At 49.3% G+C, this 27,106-nt stretch overlaps 1 protein-coding gene across 1 annotated transcript; it reads right to left on the bottom strand.

Moving 5' to 3' along the window:
• Window positions 1-1,668: 1,668 nt before the first annotated feature.
• RNASET2 (ribonuclease T2) lies at window positions 1,669-25,842 on the bottom strand. Its single transcript, XM_070256396.1, has 10 exons — window positions 25,656-25,842; window positions 25,307-25,406; window positions 22,734-22,794; window positions 19,436-19,491; window positions 17,767-17,824; window positions 13,993-14,060; window positions 10,202-10,315; window positions 6,174-6,219; window positions 4,685-4,759; window positions 1,669-2,934 (listed from the first exon to the last, which is right to left on the bottom strand). The coding sequence occupies exons 2-10, from the start codon at window positions 25,393-25,395 to the stop codon at window positions 2,731-2,733; spliced, it is 771 nt and encodes a 256-aa protein (XP_070112497.1). The 5' UTR covers window positions 25,396-25,406; window positions 25,656-25,842; the 3' UTR covers window positions 1,669-2,730.
• Between the last annotated feature and the right edge of the window lie 1,264 nt (window positions 25,843-27,106).

Raw genomic sequence — 27,106 nt, 5'->3', positions numbered from 1 at the left:
ATTCTGGTTCAAAACTGATTCAGCCTGAACTAAAAAGCCTGAGTTGTGGCTTATCAAACATACACTGTACAGCTGCTTTAGCCATTAGAGAGTGCTTTAAACGTTATCTCAAAGTACAAGAATGCACTCTTTGAAGATAAGAATGCAGACTTCCCCTCCTACGGCCACCAGTAGCTCACCAGGATCGGTAATGCCCGTTAGTGCTCCTGAAGGTAAGATCCTTTCCTGGACCTCAGGGTCATGTTGACGTGCTAATCTGCTATTGAACCCCTCTTTGAAACTGATGAATTTTATCCTGGGCGTGTTTAATGTATGTTCTTTGTTCTAAAAAGGTATAAAACTGTATTGAAAACCATGCTTCTCTGGAATGCTTTCTTCCTTTGTGGAAACTGTCTTCCCAGGTTATAATCCTCGGCTCGGCTCTGGGAAAGTTCACCTTCTCTCTCTTATCTGTAGAGCGGCTATTGGTCCCCAATTATAGTCATCAAGCTCGGCTCAAGTTAAGGTCACCTTGTTTTCCTCATCTGTAGCATGGTTATAGGTTATCTGCATAGACAGAGCGATGCATCTACAAGCTGAGGATCTCCAGAAGCTGCAAGGGACAATGAAGGACTCTCCCCTGGAGCCTTCAGAGGGAGCCGCGGCCCTGCCCACACCTTGATCTGACTGCAGGAACTCCAGAATGGTGAGAGAACAAATTTCTGCTGTTTTAAGCACCCTTTGTGGTGATTTGTTATGGCAGCCCCAGGAACACACAAAAAGGCTTAGAGAGTCACCCTGCAGGAAAGCAAAATTAGGATTTCCTCTGATGAGAAATTCAGCATTTTTCTTTCATCTTTATGCTATTGGAGTCAGTCATACCTACTCGTTAGCTAATGTCGGGAGGAAACCTTTTCCCTTCTTCCTTTCTAGGTTCTTTGTCTGGCCTGATAATTAAATTGACATAAGACAGATTAACAGGAGGGGAAAAAACAAATTTAATTTTGCATGTACGGGAACCCCAAAGATCTGAGGCATCATGTCAGGCAATTGAGGCTTATATGCCCCTCCTGAGCTAAGGAAAAGGGGGTAGGGGTCTGGGTCTTCAAAGGAAGGAAGACAATTCATGGGGCAATGGGAGGCGAAAATGTTAGGTAAACAAATGCTTGCCATGCCGTGCATAGAAGTCTCTCAGATGTAAAAAGTTCTCTCTGATAAAAGATTTCTTCCTGGTCCAGGCTCCCATCTAAGTTCTTTTAGACAGTTAAGGGAGACGTAACAAGCTCCTCCCTGAGTCTACTAGGGCTTGACTGTCTTCAGCTTGAAATCTTCCACACACCAAAGAGGCCCATTCTGGGGTGGCCCACCTGGAGCCCATCACTAACAATTATCCTAAAAACTGAAAAAGGAAACTTCATTCCTCGAAGTCTCACCTTTCACAGTCATCCAATTTCTTTTCTTTTTTTTTTTAAAGATAGGATTACTTTGAAAATATGGCTGTTCTTAGGATTAAAGTAAGCTAATCTTTTAAAGTGCTCAACCCATCCCTGGCAAATAGAAAGTTCTGTTTTTAAGTGTTTGTTAAATAAAACAAATAGGACACTATCAACCTGATTAAGACACGTAGATGGGTCACATTTTAACCCACACAGCTAGAAACATTAAAACAGGGCAGAGACCAGGAAGAAATAATGGTAAAGTAGTTTTAATAAAGCACGGGAAGTCATTTCACAAACTATTAGGTGAAATGTGAAAATGTAAACCTCATTTTATAAACCAAGTCCCAGACAGCAGGTAAGGCTGCAGCCGCCCACCTGAGCCTGGCGCTCTCCCACCACTGGCAAGAGAAACCATGTTGTCTGTCGTCACAAGGAAAGAGAGCGCGGATCTGAGGGTGGAACATGGCTCCAGGGGCTGCATTTAATCACAGTATTTCTAAGTACTGATTTATTGATGGCCTGAATCTTTCCCAGGTCCCGAGCTACCTTCCCATAGAAAGGAATTGAGACCTGATCTAAACCGATGTGCAGGTTTTAATTTGCACGCAGAGCTCCCACGGACCAGCCGGGGCAGCTGCCAGGCACTGAGTAAATGCACCCAGATTTCCTCTGGCAGGAAGAGAGAAGATACTCACAGCCCTTTCTCAGAGCATCTCGCCTGCCACCAGCACCGGGGCCTGCAGGGGACACACCTATGCCCACGCCAGGCCACCGAGGGAGATGCTGGCAGGTGAACGTGTTCTGGGGCCCTCGTGGAACAAGAACCATCAACCCTGAGGTGGGAGGTGGAGATGCCTGCCACCGTCCCCACGTTGGCCTGGCTCCCCGTGAGATCAGCTCCCAGCGCGACCCCCAGGCCAAGACAGCAGCCGCTCTGAGGGGGACGCAGGCCAGAACTTCCTGAATCTGTACTGCTTGCTGAAACCCCAAGGGCACCTGCCTGGTCTAAGATGCCAAAGAGCTTAATAAAGGAGAAAAAAGGGAAAACCGTGCGCTTTATTCCAACTACAAAGCAGCTACTCGGGCGTGGGAGCTTTTCTTCCTTTCAATGCACCCGATGCTCATCCCCCTTTACATGTGCCACAAAAATCAACTCACAGACACAAAGTGAAAAGCAAAACTGACAGGCTTACATTAAAGGAAGCTGCCCCCAAAAGGGGTGAGATTTCACTTGAAAGATGCTTCTTAAAAAGCAGTGGTGTGTGGATTTCACTTGCTTTTCAAAACACAGAATATTTCCAAAATTCACGCATCAGTGATTGGTCTCTTTGGGTGGGGGGTAAAAGGCGGGGCCGTCCTCACAGACCTCCAGCCCTGGGCCCTCGGCGGTGGCCCTGGCCGGCCAGGCGTCCCCCCACCTGCGGGACCGCGGCTCCCCGTGCTCCGTACAGTTTCGCAGCTGCAGGTCCTTGGTGAGGCACAGCTCTATCTGTCCGATGGTTTGCACCTCCTCACCCTAAAATGTAAAACGAGAGACGTTCTAGAACTCAGATCTTGAATTATCATCATGGATCATCAAGGATCATCTAGGATCATCAAGGTTTAGAATTTGAAGAAAATAAAAGAAGCGTCTCCAGACCTAGGATTCCAGGCTCCAGAACAAGCCCCTCCTCTAATGCTGAACTGGGGCCAGGGGCCCGAAGTGACCGGCTGTGGGCAGTGGGCTCAGGCTGAGGCTGGAGGCTCCAAGTCAACACCCAGATGCCTCCCTGCGCCAGCCTGGCAGCCATGTGTGAAGGGAGGTGTTTCCGTCTTATAAATTTACACACTCACACAGATACATGCAGACACAGGTGTGCCGGGGGTCCAGCCTTGGCACAGGTGTGCACATAGCACATGTATCACAGTATCAGGGGAAGAAATGGCTTTTGCAGATAAATAGGTCAACAGAATTGCTAAACAAATTTAAGTCTTTATCAGCTCATAAAAGGGTTCCTGGACTCTATTCCAACGTGTGTGTGTGTGTGTGTGTGTGTGTGTGTGTGTCTAGGCTTCCCCACACCAGCAAGCAATTCTCAGACACCAGCTGGGTGTCCTGAATTCAACTCGATTCTGACACTGTCTACCTGGAGCCAGCATCAGATTCCACAGGTTGAGGGTTCGGTCCTATGAGACTGTCCCCCACCCCACTTCAGATGCCAACGGCAAGCCCAGGTTGCCACCTGCACTTTTGACCGACTGGCTGTAGATCAGAGGTTCCCACGACCTCTTGCCCCTGTTAGATGGATTTGCTAGAGCAGCTCACAGGACTCAGAGAAACATTTTACTCACTACATCACCCTTATCCTTTATTATAAAGGATGCAACTCAGGAATGGCCAGATGGAAGAGATGTGCAGGGCAAGGTATGGGGACAGGGCACGGAGCTTCCATGTTCTCTGAGCATGACACTCTCCCCAAACATCCACGTGTTCACCAACCCGGACGCTCTCTGAACCCCATCCTTTTGGGTTTTTATAGAGGCTTCATTACAAAGACACGACTGATTAACTCATTGGCCATTGGTGATTGAACTCAACCTCCAGCCCTCTGCCTGCTCCAGAGGTCAGGGGTGAGACTGGAAGTTCCAACCCTCCATCACATGGTTGACTTCAACCAGCCCCAAAAAGTCACCTCATTTACATAACAAAAGACACCTCTGTCGCTCAACACTTGGGAAATTCAGGATGCTTTGGGAGCTGCAAGAAAGGAACTGAAGACAAAGACCAAATATATATGAAAAACATATTTTGGTCACCCGAATGACCAAATATGTATTTCTTATAAATCACAGTATCGCAGCTGATGAAAGAAACTATAATTCACCTATAAAGTGGACAGACAACTACAACTAAAATTACTAACACTGTAAACACTTAGAAATTTTCTAATTTAGAAATGTTTAATGATAGGAACACACCCACACTCCCTTCTGCTCCCTTCTCCACCCTCCCTTCCAGAATAGGCACCTTCTCGTTAGGGTTAAGTGTCAAGAAAAGAAACCCCATCGTAGCTTGATGTCAAAGAGCAGTCTGTTATTTCAATACATGCGCACAGGCCTGCGCACACACAACACGTGCTGTATGCACACCCACGCATGCATACACACATGCACACCCACACACAACTCCGACCCTGGGAACTCCTGGCGAGAAAAAAGCTGTTGGCAGAGTTGAATTTGTCTTCCCGATAAAGACAGAAAGACCGACACAACATAGCACATCTGACCTGTCTTGGCGGAAGACACTGGACTTTCGGTATGACTCCGTAGACACTGGCGAGGGCATCTTTAATATCTGAAATCTGAAATTAAATAGTGCATTAGAAATGAAACTTCAACAGAGTCAACTTAACAGTTCTGTTCTATTCAGACCTGACACGCTGGTCTACGCTCTCACACAGCTGACAACAGTGTAATCGCTTCCCTGAGCGCTGCCGGGCTCACACGCAGGACTCGAAGATGCTCCAGAAAGAAGCCCCCGCTGGGGATGTTGCCCCCTCAGCCTCCACCGACCAGACCATAATGGCACCCCCATTGCTCCACACGGTTTCCGTTCTCCTCTCTGCCCGCTTCTGTCTACACCCAGCACCTGGATGCTGGATGCAAAAGCAGGAAATCTCCAGACAGTCAATCAAACCCACTTGCATAGGTGGGGACCTCCGTCTGAGCAAGGCGTCATGCTATTCAGATCCCTAACAAGGGCCCCCAGCACAGAGAAGGAGCTCAGAGAACATTGGTGCTCATCATTGCCTTTATTATAAATGAAACCAGTTCTCTGAACAAGTTCTGGGCAAAAATGTGAAATACATTTCCCTACCAGGAAACCAGACGAGGACCGGAGGGGCCCTGCAAACACACTTTCTCTCGGGTTCCTGGAAGATGGTGAACTGACCCCCTCACCAAGGTCACTGCTCCCTCCCTCCCTGCTCTCCAGGCAGGAAGAAAACGGATCAGCTGGAAACCGGCCGCAGAGCCACAGCATACCCATCACAGAGAGCAAAAACGGGAGAGCCATTGATCCTACAGACTGACGAGAGACCGAAATAGCAGTTCAGTGTCCAGCCACGAGACCGGAACCTCGGAACTGCTAAGATCAGTGACTTCAAACCTTTTTTCAATCCATACCTATAATAAATATAAAAACTCTCTCAAAGAGTTCGATACGTTTCTCTAAAGTGAGAGCCAGCAAACTTACTCTGTAAAGGGCCAAAGATAAATACTTTCAGCTCTCGGGGGGTCACGCACTCTCTCTGTGGGACAACCACCAGTGACACGAGTGGGTGTGGCTTGAACACAATGACCTTTTACATATGCTTACCAGCCAGAAAGATCTGGTCGTGCCTAAATTTCTATACTTTGATCATGAAAACAAAAACAAACAAATTGTATGTTTCTTCCTCAAACAAAATATTATAAAACTGAATATACTTTTCAAACTGCATATTCCACCTTCCCTGTCCAAGCCTGGAACACACTTCTCCACAAGGACCATGACTCTGGGCTTCAAAGTCATTGGTTTAAGTGGCCTTCAGTTTATACTCAATATGCACAGGGAAACAAAACTTAAATAAATCTATTTAGAAACATAGCCAAGTAGGAGCGTGGCTGGTTTGGGTCTTTTAGAACCCAACTGTGGCTCACGGGTGAAGTGACACTGATGCTGCTGGGTGTCCTCAGCACACACACATCTGACAAGAGGCTGAAAGCAACACTCACCTGGTAGTAATTGATAGACGGTTTTATCCCCAATTTTTGGAGCATACTGAAATTTAAAGGGAAAAAAATTAGCTGTATAATGAAGGTCCATTTTCCTTTCTTGTTCTAGAACATCATATTTCACAGTAAAAATCAAGATGCTCTTAAAGGACAGTGCTTATTTTCTATTATTTTGGGCAATCAAGCAGTTAACAAAGACAGCCAATAAGTGGCACGGAGGCCGTCCCGACCTCCCCTCACCCTCAGCGCACAGTGCTGACCCACGTTCTCCTTCCAGCATCTGGAGCCTTCTCAACGTGTCCAGACGGCCACTACCAGCCGGAGTTGGCACACACAATGCCACGTGTATGCCACGTCTATCCTAAAAGATAGTCAGCAATGGATTTTGGATTCTAGCCTTATCCTAAGAAACTGCACTTGGTCAAATCTTTAAATACATTCGACACCTACAGCGCATGGTTTTAACCAACAATAATGAATCCTAATCAAAGTACCATGTGATGACCTTACTTATTAAATTATGGAATACGATATGAAATTTCTCAGATTGATAATTCCAAAAATATGCCCTGTAGCCCCCATCACAGCTCTCTGAATTATCCGGGTTACAACCCATCAGAGGGAACGCGCAGACTCAGGCCACCTCTGGGGGCCCTGACATCATCAGATGTGAGTTGGCCGGAGGAAAACACGGCTCCGAGCAGGACGAGCCTCCTCCAGCCCCCATTTCTGACAAAGGCGTATTGCGTTATGAACACCCAACGTCAGGAGTGTCCGGATCTTTGCTGATGCTCCTGGACCACGCAGGAGGTGGCAGCGGGCAAGGTCCCCAAAACCCTAGAGATAAACTTGCCCGTCGCCTGCCCTTGTGCCGTCAGCGCAGGAGGAAGGCCAGATTTCAAAGGCTCGCTCTGGGCCCTCCAAACGCAAAATTTCTCCATAATTTTTTACAACAATAAGATTTTGGATACATTGGATTGCACAAAATATATTAGGTAACTAGTCTGTCTCTTTTTGCTCTTTTTAATGAGGCTACTAGAAAATTTAAAATCACGCATGTGGCTTGTGTTCTGTTTCTATGGGGCAGGGCTGCTTTAGGGCCCTCCTGAGTTAGGTCATCAAGGAAATTAGGCAGAGAGAGAGGGAGGGAGGGAGAGACACCTGTGGGGAGACTTGACATCTGGCCCAGAACAGAGTCTACACCATTTTCTACTGAGTTAAGATGAGTTTGGCATTAATCCCCACATCTGTGGGTAATCCGAGAACTTTGGTTCAAGATGGTCTGCATTTTTTGGGGGGATTTGCCACCTTCATATCATAAAGTGAGTAACAGCCTGCTAGTTTATGCTCATTGGACAGGCTTAAGGAAAAAGAGAACCTGCAGTAATGGTTTACAATACGGAGAAAAAATACAAGGGATTTCAAGTTTTGACTTCTTAAGTTCAATTTGGTGAGTCCTAAGATTTTAGATTTTCCTTGGGGAAAACGGGAAAGAAGGTAATCGCTCTATAATCGTTCTACAGAGTTTCTAACAAACATCCTATTGCCAGCAGTGCTCTCACCCGCAGGCTCGGTAAACATTTACCAGCCTGGACCACTAAGAGAATCAGTGCCCATCGATCACAAGGGCCAGCTGAGACTCCAGCAATGGTGGGATGCGATGACTTTGCACGTGTGTATATACATAAAGCTACTGAGATTCAAAAAGTGTAAACAGGAGGTACTTAATAAGCAGTTGTGGGAGAAAGGGATGAATTGTTTAGATATTTTATTTAAAAAGTGCCAACAGCATCATTTATGCTCCTTTTCCTGTTTGATTCAACAAAAGCTGGGCTGTCGAGTTAGCCCGACCTCACAACACTCATAGCTTGTGGCAGCTTCAGCACCGTGAGGTCTTATCTGGAAATAGAGGGCATCTTTCCTGTCTTCCGAAGGCTCCCACGTGGATGCTGTCCCGCCAGTCTTGCTTCTCTTCCACGGCACCGCTCCTGGCCCCAGGAGCTGTGCTACAGCCATTCTCTCAGTTAATTCTCTTGAGGATTTTTGAAGTGGGTCTTATCTACATTTTTTGGTTGAGGAAATGTTTCCAAAGGCCTTGCTCTTACTGCAAGAAAACCTGCAGATAATCACGTCACACAGGATGCGGAACACGCTGCTGTTCACGTCTCCTCCTTGGCGTAGGTGCCCAGTTCTGCAGATTTCCAGAAGAGACTTCAGAGGCTGAGGGAAACCCCTCCCTTCATCCTACAGCTGGGAAATAAGACCCAAAGAGGCGGGTACCCAAACTGGACAACTGGTTAGTGTCAGAAGTGGGGTTAAAGGCACACTTGAAAGCATGACCTCTGTGAGCCGATGACTGTAACCCTTATTTGCAGGGTGTTCTTCACGTAATCTTGGTCCCCAAAGGTGCTCGCCCCTCCTGTTCTGGCATGTGACCCACCCCATCTAATCCCAGCTGTTGGACTGCTTTTTCCTTTTTTTCTTTTCTTTTTTTTTTTGAGGAAGATTAGCCCTGAGCTAACATCTGCTGCCAATCCTCCTCTTCTTGCTGAGAAAGACTGGCCCTGAGCTAACATCCATGCCCATCTTCCTCTACTTTATATGTGGGACGCCTACCATAGCATGGCTTGTCAAGCAGTGCAATATCCGCACCTGGGATCCAAATGGGCGAACCCCGGGCCTCTGAAGTGGAACGTGCGCACTTAATCACTGTGCCACCAGGCCAGCCCCTTTTGTTTTTTTTTTAAGATGACTAAAGCCCCTTTTCTGAGTGGGGTTTTGAGCAAAGAAGTGGCCCAATTAGATCCGGTTTTGTTTTTTTTTTTAAAGTATGTTTTTGTTTTTTCATGAGGAAGATTGGCCCTGAGCTAACATCTGCTGCCAATCTTCCTCTTTTTTTTTTCTTCTCCCCCAAAGCCCCAGTACATAGTTGTACATCCTAGTTGTGGGTCCTTCTAGTTGGGGCATGTGGGATGTCTCCTCAGCATGGCTTGATGAGTGGTGTCATGTCCATGCCCAGGATCTGAACCGGCGAACCCCACGCTGCCAAAGTGGGGCGCGTGAACTTAACCACTCGGGTACGGGGCCGGCCCCCTGGTTGCTTCTGATCACAGTGAAACGGGAGGGCATCTGTGTGGGAGGGCGACACGTGGCCTGTGGACGCGTCTGTACACTGAGGGAGGGGAGCCCGCGTGTAGAGAACCGAGGGAGGCCTGTTCATCTTGTAAGCAGATTAGATCCATGCAGCTTAAACACCATGGATTAGCAAAGCTTCTCGATAGTCTTCTGGCTGGCTCTGACTAACGCAAGCTGTACGATCTGTCACGGTTTTTAATACTAGTTCACTGGTTTATTATGACCCTCAGATGAAGGAGAGTGAGAATTCCTCACACACTTGGCACACCAGAAACATCCAGACAGTGGAAGGCCGGCCTTGCCCCTGCTCCCCTGGTGGTGGGCCAGGCCCTGAGCAGGTGGGGCCCCGGTCCTCAGCAGGCCCCTCCATTGGTTTTTATGAGTTTGGCGGTTCACAAGCAGTGACCTGTCCCCCCGGTCTCCAGAGCGGAGGCGAGGGGTGGGCAGCGGCGGGATGACATGGGTCTGGGTAATTTCTAGGGTTCAGGGGTCTTTGTCCACCACCTCCTCCTGCTTGTCCCAGGACCACTGCAACAAAGATCCAGAGACTCCCGATATTCAGACTTTAGAGAAGCTGCCCTGATAACGCAGTTTACTCATGTGTCCGTGTCCAGAGAGGGGGCCTGAGTCTTCGCGTCCACTCTGCATGGTCATCACCCACAGAGATTTGGGAAGGCTCTGCAGGGGACGCAAGTATTCTTAGGAACAATCCCACTGCTGGTTCACCAGGGTCCACAGTGCACGAGGCAGGGGCTGCTGCCCCAGGCAGTGTGGCTCTATGCTGATTCCCTGGGGTTGGGACCGTCAAACTCGAGAGTCGAGGTGCAGACGGCGAGGCTGCAACACACACAAACCGCCCGTGAGGAGTGGCCGGACCAAGAGGGGTGCCCTACCTGTTCAGGGACAGCTCCTTATACAGATCCAGACTTTTGCCGAAGTATTTCTTCTGGGAATTGAGGACGTCCAACTGGGCTGCACAGGTCCCATGCTTCTCCCACTCATGCTTCCTGCAAGAAGGTTTTTTAAAAAAATCTCTAGTTAAAAAGTAACAAAACCTATTCACAGTAAAAAGACGCGCACAGGTTCTTTCCCAGTGCAGCAGCTTCATGAGCGGGACGTGCGCTGTTTCTTATACAAAGTCAGAAGGATGAAATTCCTTATTTGCAACACAGCAATCATTTGAGTCCCCCACGCTCAGAAACAAGGCCCCCTGGGCACAGGACAATCTTCAAAGAGCCCTCTGATCTTCTCTTCAGGTTTCCACTGCTAAGCAATTCCAGTTCACTTCTACGATTAACAACCCATCAAAGCTGAGAACGAGGAACACGCCATCGTTCAAGCACCCACAAAGTCACATAGCGCTGGGGGTTCAGCCGGGCTCATGCTTGACAGCCGGGGAGTTTCACAGAGAGGCCACACAGCCATTTCTAAGCAACCAGCAAAGAAAAGGCAGAATTATTGTTCCTGAGAACACCTGGGGCCCTTCCCTGTGACAGCCTCTGCACATTATCACAGCGTTATGATAGCATCTAGGTCCATCCACACAGACGCCTGGAATACAACAGAGCCCCACCACGTCTGCCAACAAATGGCAATTTGTATTCAAAAGAAATACTGCTATTGAGAAAGATTAGCCCTGAGCTAACATCTGCTGCCAATCCTCCTCTTTTTGCTGAGGAAGACTGGCCCTGAGCTAACATCCATGCCCATCTTCCTCTACTTTATACGTGGGACGCCGGCCACAGCATGGTATGCCAAGCAGTGCCATGTCCGCACCTGGGATCTGAACTGGCGAACCCAGGGCCGCCAAAGTGGAACGTGCGAACTCAACCGCTGCACCACGGGCTGGCCCCAAGAGAAAAATTCTCTACATTTTATTGCAAATTAAAGTTTTACAAAATGTTTCCACATTCTTCATTTGGTTCTCACAACTCTGCAAGGCAAGAGTACTGTTGCTAGATTAGAAATGGGGAAACTGAGCCTCCGAGGGGCTAGCGAGGCCCCCTGTGGGAGGCCACCCAGCCAGGCAATCCCAGAGCCCGCACCTGAACCCGGCTCTCGACTCCATGTTCAGGGCCGTTCAGGGTGTGCCTCGCTGCCGTCCCATGGATGCTAAAGGTAACTGACACCCACCTTCCGACTGACCGAGGACCTGTCAATTCAGATGCTACTGCCTGTTAGCACAGAAAACAACGGGTGTCAGGTTTCCTCAGCTTGACCCGTGATTAATTCACGAAGTTTCACTAAATAACATTCATGCACCATCATAAAGCACTCATCTGCCATCTCTCAAAAATATAATCGAAATGTGCCCTAACTCAGGTTAATTCTTTCCAGGGCGCCAGGTCCAGGCAACAGCGGTGGCCATGAGTCATGAGACTCTCAGATCCGCGGAAACTCTGAGGAAGGGTAAAAATGGGCGAACAACTAACTTTCTTCTTCTGGAATAGTTCCCCGAGCGAAGTATTTGATAACTTTCTGCATTCTATAGAGTAGAAACAGGAGGCTCTTTCGGACTAATTGAAAATGGAACTTGAATTATAGGTGCCTCCGTTTCTTGTAAAACAGGAATCATGACAGTTTTGTGTTAAATGAAAAATGTCCAATTCCACATGATGTGTGATTAAATGTCTTGAACTACGTTCATATCAATACTTTCAATATCCAGATCCCTAACATCCATTGAGTTAAGCTTGCTCCAGAAATAAACGACAGTCGACATTCGTTGAATATTTATTATGACCTAGGAAGTATTTGGGGTCATGTAAAGTGTTCTGCGTGTTCCAGCTCATTACCCCTCCGATTCCTCTGTGCAGTAGGTCCTGGAATCATGATTCCTGTTTTACTAGAAACGGAGGGACCAGGGCACACGAGCAGGTGTCGGGGTCACCCTCCCGTGACTGCCTGGCCTGCTCCCCAGGGACAGCTGAGGCCCAGGGACACCTCCACAGCGAGGCTGCATCCCCACACTGGGCATGACCCAAATCTGTTCTTTTTCTTACAAGAATCAAAAAAAACCAAACCAAAGTCCTACTTTGCACACGGCTGTGTACGTAGTGGTTTTAGTTATTAACAGATTTAATCTTGGGGTATCCTTTGAGCACCAAGTACTGCCAAGACTCCCTACTCTGCTTACGGGATTCATATTTGGGTTTAAAGAGAAAAGTTTTCTGACAGAAGCCTCCCGCTCTGATGACAAAGCCGAGGTGGAGAGGCTGGGGGCGCCTCTGTGGGCACCTTAGAAACTCTCACAAAACAGGCAATCTGGGCACCAGTGGCCCAAGGCCACTAACTAGGGAGACAGAGATGACAGTGCCACATCGGCAGTCCCCGTGTCTGCCCTTCCGTACTGAGGCGCTTTAGAAACTAGACATACTGAAAAACATGCGTAGTTTACCTTTTCCACTTAGAACCAAAGTTTTCAAGTGTGTACCTTAACTGTCCAACCCAGAAAAGTAAATCATCTTGCCTTTACTAGAGCCCAAAAAGAAATTCAACTCTGCCCACACTATTCTGATTAAATGTTCAAGGCCCCAACGCACAGAAGGCTTAAGTGTGTTTGTTGATTTGTTTCTAAGCCACTTGGCAACAATTTGATTGACTCATCATGGAACATTGTAACAACTAGAACAATTATGTTTTGCATCCTTAGTTGCCATAGATTCATTATTCCGAAGCATACTGTGAAGTGCTATAGAAAGGTTTCATTGTTTGCCCCCATTTCAACTCACTAAGGCCATTAGCTATACGATACAGGCTGTGCAGAATAAGCCTGGATGCCTGAACCATGCATTTCCCCGGTTTTCATTGAGTGGCTCTCTTCTCCATCGATGGAATGATTTCTACCTACAGATCCAGGCTTTGTGAATTCTAAGGCCACCGCCCCGTCACACACCCAAGAACGAAACTGCAAACTGACCGCTCGTGAACCAGGAAGATGCATCACCTTCTTTCCATTATGTTTAAAAAAGCTTTTCTCTAAACTTCTTTTCCTAAAAATTCTACACAAAAATACTTCCAAGCTAAGTTAATCATTTTGGACACAATCAGATTAGTTGTAATGTAAATTATAAATCGCCATATCGGAATGACATGGAGAAAATAAAGAATTATTTTGGGTTAATATAATGTAAATAAAAGGAATATTCATCTTGTCTTCTGTAAAAGAAGTGACTTTAAAAGCCGTTTTGGCTTAAACAGCATTTCCTGCTAAACTTACAGATGCTTCACTGGAACAGACTATGGATGGGGCCTCGAGTGAAAATCCCACTTTCTCTCTTCCCTAATCTCTCCTATGAAGGGATAATTCTTTTCTTAACTATATCTGCTTTTTCCCTGATGTATTTCAAGACAGCACAATTTCTTTGAGAAATAGTCCCTCCTGTCTGATTTGGAGGGATGGCCTCTTAGATAGGCAAGTATCTGGTTTGGTTAAACCTCAGTAGAGGAAATTTTTAAAAGGAAGTAACAAATGAAATAACAGATTAAAAAGAGGTTTGTAAAGTGAATTCCATTTGCCCTCATTTTTTTATCCAGAAAAGGCCATTTATGCCTTTTACCCAAAGGCACCAAAAATGGCATACCATCTGTTCCCTGTCTTCCCACAGTTCGTCTGAGAACACATCCAGGGAGCTCTCACACTTGTGGGTCGAGACCCGCGATGGCCGTTAGAACTCAGACTCACCAGAAGTGGCTGTGATTCGGTGGATGGGTGACATCAGGCCAGTATATCTTCATGTCTGGCAAAAGGTCCTGTGTATGATTGAAAAAAAAAAATCTATGTAGGACCCAACAGCTCAAAACCTAGCAGGTAAATTGCATAAACAAATACATGGAAAGAACTGAGCTCTGTTAATAACGCTCAGGAGAGTAAAATGATTCTGTGCTCGTTCTGCACGAAGTACTTCTTAAGACACATCTAAAAGGAGAATTTGAGTAATGATAAAACTGCATTTGAAAATACAAGCTTTCACAGGTGAGTGGATAAATAAACTGCGGTCTATCCAGACAAGGGAGTGTTATTCAGGGCTAACAAAATAAAAAAAGAACTATCAAGCTATGAAAAAACACGGAGGAAACTTAAATGCATATTACTAAGCGAAAGAAGCCAATGTGAAAAGGCTACATATTGTATCCTCATTATATGACCTTCAGGAAAGGGTAAAGCTATGGAGACAGTAAAAAGGTCAGGGTTGCCAGGGGTTGGAAGGGAGGGATGGGGGAGCACAGAGGGTTTTTAGGGCAGTGAAATGCTCTGTGGGATGCCATCACAGTGGATACAATGATATGATACATTTGTCAAAATCCATAATACTATGGCTTTTGGGAACGTAATGTAAACTGTGACCTTTAACTGGTAATAAGTATCGGATACTCACTCATCACTTGTAACAAATGTATCACACTGATGCAAGACGTTTGTAACGGGGCCACCGGGAAGGGCAGGGAGTGTATGGGAACTCTGTACTCTCCATTTCACTTTCCTGTTTTGGGTTTCTAAAACTGAAAAATCACGTCTACTAATTAAAACAAACAACAAACACACAAGTTCTTGCTCGAGATGAGCGGGTCTGGGTGGGCACTCTGAGCCCTTCCATACGCTGCAGACTCTCCCTAAACGGAACGGACTTCGGGTTTACTTTTGAGTTTCTGCACACCCATGTGGCCAAAAAAAGGTTGTGTCAAGCAGGTGTACAGAGGCCAGCCTGGTGGTGTAGTCGTTAAGTTTGCATGCTCTGCTTTGGCGGCCTGGGGTTCGCAGGTTCAGATCCCGGGCACGGACCTATCACTGCCCCTTAAGCCATGCTGTGGTGGCATCCCACATAAGTAGAGGAAGACTGGCACAGATGTTAGCTCAGCAACAATCTTCCTCAGCAAAAAAAAAAAAAAAAAAAAAAAGGTGTGCAACGGGATGCAGGATGACCTCTCTTCCTCATACTCGCCCCCACTGCCCTTGTTACGGATCCTCCCCATCAAGCCATCGGTAATTAAACAACTTAACTCCCCTCCCCCTCCCCACCCAGACAGCCCTGTCTTCATCTTCCCATGGCTGCCCTTCTCTCAGGAAGCTGTCCACCTCGCTGTCTCCACGTCCACCTATCCTCCACCTGCCACAGTCCGGCTTCAGCCCCCACCAGCCCTTGGGGGACGAGGCAGGGTGACAATGGAGGGTGACCAACAGGCTGCTTTTGTTTGGGATCAAAGCTAAACTGGACACTGTGCTAAAAACAAGGAGAGCAGCACGGTCTGAACACAGTGGTTTACGGTCCCCTCCCTCCCTGCACCTCTAAGGGACCCACCCCCAGGGCAGTGGCCGCCTGCCTTTCTGGGGCCCATTTGGCGCTCCTTCCTGGACCTCCCCTCTGGTCCTCCTTCTCCTCAGATGCCTTCTTCAGACGCCCTGTCTCTCCCGCTCGTGTCAACACTGGGGCTCCTCGAGGCTTGCTCCCGCCTTCTCCACTCCACCCACATGCATGCTGCCGGCCTCAGTTTACCCTCTGTGTGCCGTCTACGCCCCAAGTTCACCTCCAGCCCAGACCTCTGTTCTGACACACTGAACCTGCCTGGACATTCCAGGGTAATTCAAACTCCACGTGGCCACAGCTGACTCTCCATCATACCTCCGCCAAAGCCCGGGCCCCCGCCAGTGTCCCCCACACCAGGGAAGGAGACTGACGCCCACCTCGTCAACAAGCCCCGGGTCCTGCCTGATGCTTCCTCTCCAAGCCAGTCAATCCTTGAGCCTGTGCATCCTACTTCCAGGATATCCTCTCCCCTCTGCAATTCCATGGCCTCCATTTATTCAAGCTCTTTGCCGCCTTGTGGGACCCTGCAGGAGCCTCCTCACTCGTCTCCCCACATGACTCTCACCACCAACATGGCAGCAGGATGACCATTACAAAAGACACATTGGGTTACTTCACTCTCCAGCTTGAATGCTTCCAATGACTTCCCATTGGATCTTAAGTCAAAGAAACAATTCTTAACCAGGACACAAGGTTCTGTATGAGCTGGCTCTGAACACTATCTAGGCTCATGGCTCACACCCCAGAGACACTGGCTTCCTCCCAGCTTCTCAAAGTCTCTGTACTTTCTACCCCAGGGCCTTTGCACATGCTGCTTCTGCAGCCTTCCTCGCCCTTCACCTAGTCAAGTCAGATTCCAGCTCAAATATCACCTCTACGGAGGAGCCTAGCTCAGGTCCACTGTGCTAAGCTCTAAGTACTTTTCTCTCCAGGCACCCAGTTTGTAATTCTGTATGTGGATGATGACTTCATTAGCACCTATCTCCCCAAATAAGCAATGTGGGCCGGAGACCACTTGTGCTTCTGCTCCCACATGCCTCCAGCCCCCCGGCACAGTGCCTGGCACACTGTAGGCGCTCAGTACCTCATCACTGAATAAGTTAATCTCTAGTTCCCCTTTAGGATCACAAGATTCTAACCAGGAATGTCCCCGTGGTATTAGGGGAAGCTGAAGCGAGTCCAGGAAGAGGAAAGTAGGTCTGAGGAACAAGAGATGTCACCAGACTTCGGGGTGTACTAATAATTCTTACAGAGGGTCCCCAGCCTCCCAGGACTCCCGGCTCACACCCCTGAACATCCTCACAGGAAGGAGGAGGGAGGAAATAATTCCATTTGGACTAGAACCTGAGATGGGTTTGGAACTAACCACCTTGTCCTTCTGGGGGCCGTAGATTACCGGGGAGGACCCATAACTCTAGCAAATCCTGATTCTGCCCCACGTTTCCAGGAGGCCAGGGCGACCTCGCACACCAGCCCTGTGAATCCAGGTCCTAGTTACCCTGACGAAGGACTGGTTACACACAGGGGCTGTCGGCACCCCGAGGAAAGGTGAGCCTGCATGTGTGTTTGTGTGTGTGTGTGTGTGTGTGCACGCACATGTGGGCGTGTGAACATGAGGGAGGAGCGCCTCCAAAGATCCCTTCTGCCAAGACTCTCATAAATTCCAGGGCCATGAGTCATTCTGTAATGTGAGCCTTCGTCCCGGAAAAACCCTTCACTTTCCCCTGCTCACGGGCCCTCCTTAGAAACCTAACCCAGCCTCACCGGAAAGGACAGCACGGCCACCACGGGCCTCTTCTCCAAGCCCGCGCTGTCTAGACACACCTAACCTGTGCCCAGCCCACAGGACTCACAGGGCACTGACGGGGCTGGCAGGAGAGAGCCGGGTCGGCTCGGCTCAGACTGACTTCACTTACACGGTTCACTTACACGGTTTGGGCTCAGCGCAGAGGAGGAGAAAGGTGTGGTCATATTTAATTTGTGAGACTATCTTAGATATCAATAAACACTAAAAAAACGCCCCAGGAATTCCATCCTGGTGAGCACATTCCTGACCTGCTCGCTTTACAACCTGACTTGGAGGAGACACCCGTGAAGACAAGCGTGAGTCTAGGGCCAGACTCTGCAGTGGGAGTGGAATGAAAAGTTAATACCTTGATCTCTTCTAAATTAAAGTGCCACGACCGGTTACATTCTTCACTTTTATCAGGCCTTGAAATTAAAATAAAAAAAAAAATAAAGAGAAATTAGTCTTGGTTGGCATGGGTTCCAAATGACACAAGAAAACACTTCTGCTAAGGTCAGCAGAGGACAAAAGGAAGAGAAATTCTAACCGGGAATTCCTTACGCCACGGGAATTGTTTAATAAAGGATGCTCAGGTACAAGCAGTCACAGTTTGGGTTTCTTTCAAAGCGGGAAGGGTTGTGTTCAAAACATGCAGGCAGGGGCCAGCTCGGTGGCGTAGTGGTTAAGTTCGCACACTCTGCTTTAGCGCCCAGGTTTTGCAGGTTCGGATCCCGGGCACGGACCTACACACCACTCATCAAGCCACGCTGTGGGAGCATCCCACATAAAATAGAGGAAGACTGACACAGATGTTAGCTCAGGGCCAATCTTCCTCACACACACAAAAACAAATAGTTCAGGCATAATACAAACAGGCTGACTTTCTGGAAGAGGAAGCAAAACAAAGAACGCAGTATGGGGAGCTCTGGAGCCAGGTCTGACGGGGGTTTCCCAGCCGGGGCTCTAAGTTATCTGCCCTCTGCAGATCTCCACTCTAGAACGGCAAGTTTCCATCTCTCCATGGCGATGAGAGTTAATGAGACCACACGCACGACGTGCTGGGAAAGTAACCCCTTCAGATCAGCTGGTATGAGTTTTTTAAATACCAAGCCCGTTCACCCTCCCCTGGTCTGTACCGTCAGTCTGTCCTCACACATCTAACTCTGGGCATGTCAGTCCTCAGTCTTCAGAAGCAGCTTAGTTCACGAGGTCACCAAATCTACCTTCTACACCCCAGTCATGTCTCCAGGGTCAAAGGCTGGCCCAGCCACCTGAAACCAGAGCAATTCCCCCACGGGGACGAAAGCAGCGCTGTGCACTGGCACCCCAGCTCGGAAATGCAGCAGCAGAGGACAGCGGTAAAACCCGAGAAAGCCAAGGTCCCAGAGACAAAAGTGGTGAGGTCCCCGAGAAGCCTGGGGCAAAGGTGGGACTAGAGGCCGGTCCCCAGGCCCCAGCGTAATTGGCTTCCTAGGAACCCCTGTGCCTGAGGAACATGCGTGTGCCAGCAAAAGCCAGAATGACACCTCCTCTTATGGGAGCAGCGGGACAAGACGGATCCCTCTGATGGGGAAAGGGACATGAACAGTTGAACGCCACAAACATACACACAAAGAGCAAAAGAAAAAAAGGACACAAAATGCAGGCAAAATCAGAAAAACGAATTTCAGTATCTGTGCTGTGTGTATAACATAGATACCTACAATATGTATGTAATATACACACATTTATTTATTTTTATACATTTGCTTATTGCCCCAAGAGAGGAATGAGAAAATTAAAATTTAGTGATCCTAAAATGTACCCAAAATCCCTAAATACATATTTAAACTGGACCGTTACTCAAAACAGAACTAATGACAACAGAATCGGGGTCATGTTAGAAAGACTAAAGATATTTCTAAACAAGGATCTGCACTATTAAATAACCTCCTAACAAAAACCGGAAGTATAAATATTAGGATCACACCAAACTAGAGTTTCTCATTAGCCAGCTTCCCTTGAGTGTTTAAGGTTTAATTGCATTAAGCGCTTGCCATAATCCATGTATCGTCCAGTAATCCGGAGGGTCACTGCAGGCATTTTCAATTTCCTGCGGAGAAAAAACACAGGCAATTGGTTCACTGTTTATTTAAATACATTTTGCAACCTTCCTTCCTTGAGACAAACATCAACGAGATGTCGTGCAGCATGAACACAAAATAAATTCCATGATAATTTACAAAAAGTTCATTGCAGCAACACACGCACGAGGAAACTACAAGGGGGCAGGATGTTGCGTCTGAAATGAGTGGAACAATCCTCCAACAATTTAGATAACAGAATTAAAAACTCATTTTTGCTGTTTTTATGTGCTCTCCAATGAAGTCAAGCGGATGGAATCATTCACATTTGCCCAGAATTTTCTTGTCAGATAATCAAAAGTCAATATTTGAGAACAAAAGGCTGATAATACTCTGCTAAACTCAAGTTTGCTCAGGCACCAGGACCAGACACACTAGTGAAATAATAAGTACTGAGAATTTGGAGCCAACAAAAATGCCAGGGTAAGGGGAGCTGGTCCGGTGGCACAGCGGTTAAGTTTGCACAGTCTGCGTTGGTGGCCTGGGGTTCACCGGTTCGATCCCGAGCACGGACCTATGCACTGCTTGTCAGGCCACACTGTGGCAGGCATCCCACAAATAAAGTAGAGGAAGATGGGCACAGATGTTAGCTCAGGGCCAGTCTTCTTCAGCAAAAAGAGGAAGATTGGTGGCGGATGTTAGCTCAGGGCTAATCTTCCTCAACAAAAAAAATAATAAAAATTAAAAAAATTCCAGGGTAAGGATAAGAGCATATCCTTAATAATAAAGATCAACCCATGGAGATAAAAATCCCAGTGTAACACCCTTTGGGGACCTCCAAATGGCTTAGCTAAAACAGAGTTTTTCCAAAACAAACAACCATCCAGAATAGATCTCCACGATGAGGCCGGATGAGACAGAACTCGTGCCCATGCCCCAACAGTGAAAAAGCAAATAAAAAATAGATGTCGGGTCCAGGAGGAACAGGAGAGGCGTCTGCTCATGTTTTCAAGCCTTTCCTCTCTGAATTGCCTTTCAGGGGAGGCAGCGTCTTTTTGTGGCTGGTCTGGAAATTAGGGAGGGTCTGAGGGGGCTGAAAGGGACCCACAGAATGGCAGACAGCAGAGGACAAGCATGGGATCAGAGTGAGGGGCATAACCTCACTGCCACCCACACCCCAGATTCACCCCCAAGGAAACCACAGTCCAAAGCAGGGGGCTCACTTCCCAGGGGTGCCTGGCTGGTGAAGAGCAATGCCAGGACCCAAGGATGGGTCTTTGCCACCTCTACATCCAGGGTCTCGGAGGACGAGCCTGTATGGTGGGGGCAGGGGGACTGAGGCCAAGGTGCAGCTTGCTTTCATCATCAGCCCCCGGCGTGAGCCTGAGGGGCTCTGCTAAGCACTGAGGACTAGTGCAGCCAGTGGCCTTGTCCCCGCACCTGTAACGTCCCCATCACTCGTGGGGAAGGAGCCCAGAGGTGCCCTGCTGCCCAGGCTGACACCTGGACCAGACTAACAGAACCCTCATCACGGCTATCCTGGTTTGAAGTTAATTCCCCAATAATGCCATTTTGCTAGTATAGCTGTTTTTTTAAAAAAATATATCTCTTTTCTAAAGCCTCAAGGCAGAAATGCACTTCCATGCATATTTATAGCCAAGGCCCAGGAACACACTCACATTTCATCATATAAATGCCTCCCCCACCAGTCGACCTTGTCCCACGCCCTGAAGGCATTGTCTCTGGCATTACCCAAGATATGAGCTCTGTAGGCACAGGTCCTTCCCCAATGACCCAATGGCTCCCGCAACCCCTGAGTGCAAGGGAGAGAACTGGATCTCCAACGACACTGACAGCTGGTCCCGGGCAGCTGTGTTCCACTCTCTCCCCCAGAGCAAAGAACTGGCACTGGGGGGAGAGACAGTACACATGAAGTTTGGAAAAGCAAAAACAGAGTGAGCAGTCTAATATCACAAGAGATGCACGGTTAGAAATGAGTTTCCGGATCAAGAGCATGATTTGGCGAGGGTACAAGTGAAATTTCATTTTCATTTGTCAACAGAAGGATAAACCAGCGAGGAAATGGAAAAGAATGTCATCGTCACCAAATGCCGGAGGCAGAAACAAAAGCCTGAGTGCTCCTAACACGGCAGGAGATGCCCAAACGAGACAGCAATTATGGGTGACTTCCATCTCGCAGGGATAAAAGAAAGGCATCAAAATTTAGAATTCTCCAGGCAAAGTTTCAGAAACACTGTCAATAAAATTAGGCATAGCTCAGCTTTTAGATGATGAATATGAGGAAATGCCTTCAAACAACTGTGCAACTTGTGCTAGGGTCAGCTCTACAAACCGCCCACAGGATGGAAGAGCGGAAACGGGGTTTGTGGGGGACAGGCTAAGGCGAGGCCCCCTCCAGCTGACAGCTCGGCTCGCACGAGAACTTCAGTAAATGACACGCTCAAGGGACACAGGGCGAGACAGAGCCACAGAGACAAACTCAAAGGGGAGAAGGGGGCCGAAGGTACTGAGCACAGCAAGGCAAGCAGGGAATGGCCGTGAGCTCCCTTCCTCTCACAGGAGACGTTTTAATAAGATTTCCAATAACAAGAGAGGAGACACGTTGGGGCCTATGATGAGCTGAATTGTGTCCCCCAAAAATACATGCTGAAGTCTCACCTCGGGACCTCTGAATGTGACCTTATCTGGAATAGGGTCTTTGCAGAGGCATCAAGTGAAGGCAAGGCCAGACTGGACCGGGGTGGGCCCACATCCAATCACTGGGGTTCTTATAAGAAACAGAGAGACACAGAATGGGGACCACCGTGCAAAGACACAGCGGAGACTGGAGTGCTGTGTCTACAAGACAAGCCACGCCAAGGATTGCAGGCAACACTAGAAGCTCAGAAGAGACATGGAACACTTTCTCCTTCCAAATTTCCAGAAGGGACCAACCCTGCCGACATCTTGGCTTCAGACTTCCAGCCTCCAGAACTGAGAGAGAATGAATTTGTGATGCTCTGAGCCACCCAGTTTGTGGTCCTGTGTCACGAACCCGAGGAACCTGGCGCACGGCCCTCCTGGAGGACCAGTGTCGTGCCTCGAAGGCACAGCGATGCTGGAGCAGCTCCAGCCACCAGCACCTCACAGGGCAGGGAGAGGCTGGAAGGCTCTGTCAGCCAGAGGTACTCGGGGCAGAAACAGGCACATAAGCCAACACTTCACCAGGTTTCACTGGACCAAAGGGGCCAGTCGAGGCAGAGAAACTCACCTTGCACACTGTTGTAGGCCAGTGGTGAACCATAATGAGTTTTTTCCATCCGTGGTCGCCACTGTTGAAAACCAAAGGAACTTGTTTTTCAAGAACTTTTGTAAAGTTACAGAAAAATTCACCTGTCCATCCATTCACGCCATCATTCATTCAAGAAGCACTGAGTGCCTGTTGCAGGCCAGGCACTACGGTGGGACAGGGATGCTGCTGGGAGGGAGGGAATGAGTCCCCATCCTCCAGAAGCACACACGCCAGTGAGGGAGACAATGGCCATGGTGAGTAAGAAAGCACAGATGGTGTCATGTAGCGAAAAGTCATAAAGAATGTCCCTAAGAAAGGGGACAGGCATGCAGGGGTGGGGAGGGGAGTTGAAATTACAGATTATAATTCTAAGCAGAGGAAGACAGTAAGCAAAGGCCTCACTGACGGGCAGTAGAGACCTGGAGGGAGGGAAGAAGCCAGCAAACGCCTTCGTCCTGAGGATGTTCACCCAGTTCAGCCACAGACCCTTATCCCTTAGCTGCACTTGTGAAACCCATCAGGCCCTGAAAACTGAATTGTCCTGTAGTTCATTTGGCAACAAAACATGATCTGGACTAGCTCAGGCTATGTGGTCACCGCCCTGCTCACTGTGAAGCTTCATGTGTTCTCTGCAGAGCTAGTGACGTTTGATGACAGGTGCTCCTTCAGACGCCCGGGGGCGCCGTCCAGAACGCGGCACGCGCACCGTGTTACCTGCACGTGTGAAACTCACCCGACCCTCAGACCGTCACATCAGGGATTGTAGCGCTGTGTTCACACTCAGAACTCTCAGCAGGAAGCCCCCAACCACGTGTGCAAGGCTTAGCGTGCAAAGAGACTGGGGCGAAAAGGGCAGCTTGCGAAAATACTCACTCTATAGACAGAAAACATCACCAGCAACAGGGGAACATAATTCAAGCAGACACTTAATTCGGGATAAATTTTAGAAGGGAAGGTTCAAGCGTACAGCAGAATTAAGTTCTTACACGTTAGCTTTTGCAGATAAGTGAGACCTGCTGAATAAGTATAGGATTCACAATGTTATGAAAACAGAGTTTTAAGTCTGAACTAATGATGCAAGCGCCCGGGATAAAAGGAAAGAGAGATGGAGAGCAGTGTGAAAATTACAGCTGGTTTTAGAAGCTTTTTAGAAGCTTCCCCTGGGCGCAAAAACCTTCCTTTACGTAGGTGGAACCTGAGGCTGGAAGGTGAAGCAACGGCCAGCAGGACTTGACCATCAGTGTACTGTTTACAATAAAACTATGAGGATTCTCGACCTACAATCCAGGCCAAAGAGTGATGTGAGTATAGAGAAACCCCCGAAAGCAATGGAGAAGCTGAAGGTGCTGTAAAGCGAAAGGCCCCCTACGCAGAGGAAGAGAAGAGAATCACAAAGTTCTCAGCCCAGCCAGTACTTGGGAAAATGCCCGTTGACCTGCAAAGACCTCATGGGCCTCGATCGACTTTGGGTTCCCCAAACCAGGCCTTGCTCAGGGCGGCCGTCCAACTACACCAGCTGCATGAATTACAAGAGAAGGGAGTGGCCACATATTACAGCCTATGGTCTCAAGCCGACATTTATTGATTACTATTGGCCAGGTGTGGTTCTAAGCACCTTCTGTCCATTCACTGATTTCTCCCTGCGTCACCTTGAGGAGGCAGGGGTCAATATTATTTCCACTTCACAGACAAGCCAATTACAGCACAGAGAGCTCCAAGGTCTCACACCTGAATGTGAACTAGCGGCTGGTCTTCAGCCAGTACCCCACACTATACCTCTCCCGTGATATGCTCTTAACGTGATGGCAAAAACTAATTAACGAATGAATGTAGCTCTTTTTCAGGAAACACTTTCTGGGAAAACTGAAAAATAATGTCACTTTCTAAAGTATATGATAAAACAGCAATGGAGCTTAATTAAAATGCAAAACCAGGGGCCGGCCAGTGGCCTAGTGATTAAGTTTGGCACCCTTCCATTTGGCTGCCCGAGTTACTTCCCAGCCGGGACCTACATCACTCCTCAGCAACCCACATACAAAATAGAGGAAGACTGGCACAGATGTTAGCTCAGGACAAATCTTCCTCAGCAAAAAAAAAAAAAGAAGTAAAACTCACTTCTTCCCACACGTGCTATATAAGTATGAAATCCTTCTATGAACGCGATCATTACCCAAATAAAATAAAAGAGAAAAATTAAAATTTGGTACTCAAATTTTGGTGTCTTCTACAAAAGTAAAATGAGAGTCCTCTATAACACAGCCTGTTCACCCCTAATTCGTCAGCTGCGACAGAAAGGATGGAAAAGGGGGAGGGAGAGGAAGGGCCAGAAGAAGAAACTTCAAAAGAGGAACCACCACCACTGCACCAGTGCCACTCGACCCCAAACACAGTGCGCGTCCACGAGCCGGGGGAGAATCTCAGAGCACGGACACGCTCGGTCCACCGGGCACCCGCCTCCGCCCTGCAGTTCCCGCCCGCGCGCCCCCGCGCCCCGGCGGCAGGCAGAGACCCCAGGGCGCACGGGGCCGCGCGCAGAGCGGGGTGGGCCTCACCTCCTCCAGGGTCCCAGCGCGCCGCACAGGCAGCAGAGCGCCAGGCCGAGCGCGCCCGGGAGGACGCCCCGCGGTGCCCGAGGCCTCATCGCGCCGACTTCTGCAAGAGAGAAGACGAAAGCGCACAACGCTCAGCTCTCCGAGGACGCGGGGCACAGAACGGCCAGCGCCAGGCCCTGCATCTCCCTGGAAACCGACGGATTTCCTGAAGCCCGTCTCTGCACCTGGTCGGGCGGCGGGGCGCGGCGGGTGTGCGCGCACAGGCCCGAGCCCGCCGTCCCGTGGGAGCCCCGGACCCCAGCCCCCAGCCCCGCCGACAACCAGAGCACCAGGGGACCCGCCGCCTTACCCGGGCCTTCCAGGTGCAGCTGAGTCCCAGCCTGCGCCGACCCCGCCCTCCGCAGGCGCGGTGCGTTTCAGGGCTGCGGCGCCCGACGCCACGCCCCCGGCCCGGGCACGCCCCTGCCCCGGGGCACGCCCCCGGCTCGAACGCGCCCCAGGGCGACCGATCCGCGCCTGGCCGGCGGACACGCCCCCTGACGCCCCTTCGGCACGCCCCCAGCCAAGGACACGCCCCCCCAAGCCCGGACACCCCGCCCCCCTTTCCTGGGCCACAGATCCGTGCGGTGCCCTGGACACGCCCCTGGCCCCAGACAGGCCCCACCCAGGACACGCCCCCACCCAGGACACGCCCCCGCCCCGGGCACGCTCCTGGCTCGAACGCGCACCAGGGCGACGCATCTGCTCCCGGCCCCGGACACGCCCCTGGACGACCAGGACCCTCCTCGGGAGGGAATATACAGTAGAGAAGAGCTGAGTTCTTCTTACGTGGGAAGGAGACAACTGAGTTTTCCTTTACGCTGAGTAAAGCCTCTGGAGCCTGGCCCGCTGTCCCAGGGACGCGAGGGGATGGCTCCAGCAGGCAGGAGGCGGGAGGAACCTGAGGGTGATTTATTGGCTCCCACACCGCGGTGTAGAGAGGGTGAGTTGTGAGGAGTGAGAGATGCACAGTCTTAGCTTGTACAGAACCGTGTCCACAGAGGCGGGGCAGAGATGGTAGCAGTGTCCTTACGAACAGATCATCCTTAAAGCGGATGCCTCGGAGACTAAGCCTGTTTATCGTGCAACTTCTTGTGGGTTTGACTCCTCTTGGTTTCCCACTCCGGAGTCAGCTCTTGCCAGGTTACGCTGTAATAACAAAAAGCCCCAAATCTCAGTGGCTTACTGACTACACCAGCAGAGGTGGTTCTTGCTCGCGTTCGATACCGGCTGCGGGTCAGGCGCAGCTGCCGTCTCCGTGGTCTTTTTCGCTGGAGGAACAGGCCTAGCTGGCACCTGCCATTCTGGCGGCTGAGCGGTGGCAGAACCACAGGGTGGCTCTGAAGGCTTGCGGTCTGACGTCTGATCTTCCACTCCAATTATTTTGGTCAAAATGGGTCACGTGGTCCAGCTTGGCATCAGTGGAGTAGAGAATATCATCCTCCCACAAGTGGGGGCATCGCAGCCACAGGGCAAACATTGAGGACAGATGGGAAATGCAGTAAATCAGTGGGAAGGGGAATGTGGTCGACCATAAATGAGGAGGCAGAACTGAGACCTTACGGAAATCAAGCGGAAAAATGAGGGGTGAGAATCAAGGTAGACTGCCTGTATTTTCTGGGTAGAGGTGCCCTTTGCATTGCCCAGGGAGAGACAGCCTCGTGGGGCAGAGTAACAGGAACCACGGCAGAAGCACCAGCTTGACTGAGAAGCTCTGTGTGGGCGAGCAGCATCTGTTGGTGGGGAATTTGTCAGATGCAA

The sequence above is a fragment of the Equus caballus genome, chromosome 31, assembly GCF_041296265.1.
Source record: "Equus caballus isolate H_3958 breed thoroughbred chromosome 31, TB-T2T, whole genome shotgun sequence".
NCBI lineage: Eukaryota > Metazoa > Chordata > Mammalia > Perissodactyla > Equidae > Equus > Equus caballus.
Note: the sequence above shows the minus strand (reverse complement) of the source record. Positions and strands in the feature narration are given on the sequence as shown.

Excerpts from the sequence above, each read along its gene's own strand:
- RNASET2 (XM_070256396.1), bottom strand. The coding sequence starts at position 25,395 with ATGAGGCCTCGGGCACCGCGGGGCGTCCTCCCGGGCGCGCTCGGCCTG. Across the intron at positions 17,825-19,435 it reads TGGACGATACATGGATTATG|GCCTGATAAAAGTGAAGAAT; the intron begins GCAAGCGCTTAA and ends TTTAATTTCAAG. Across the intron at positions 6,220-10,201 it reads AAGGAGCTGTCCCTGAACAG|TATGCTCCAAAAATTGGGGA; the intron begins GTAGGGCACCCC and ends TTTAAATTTCAG.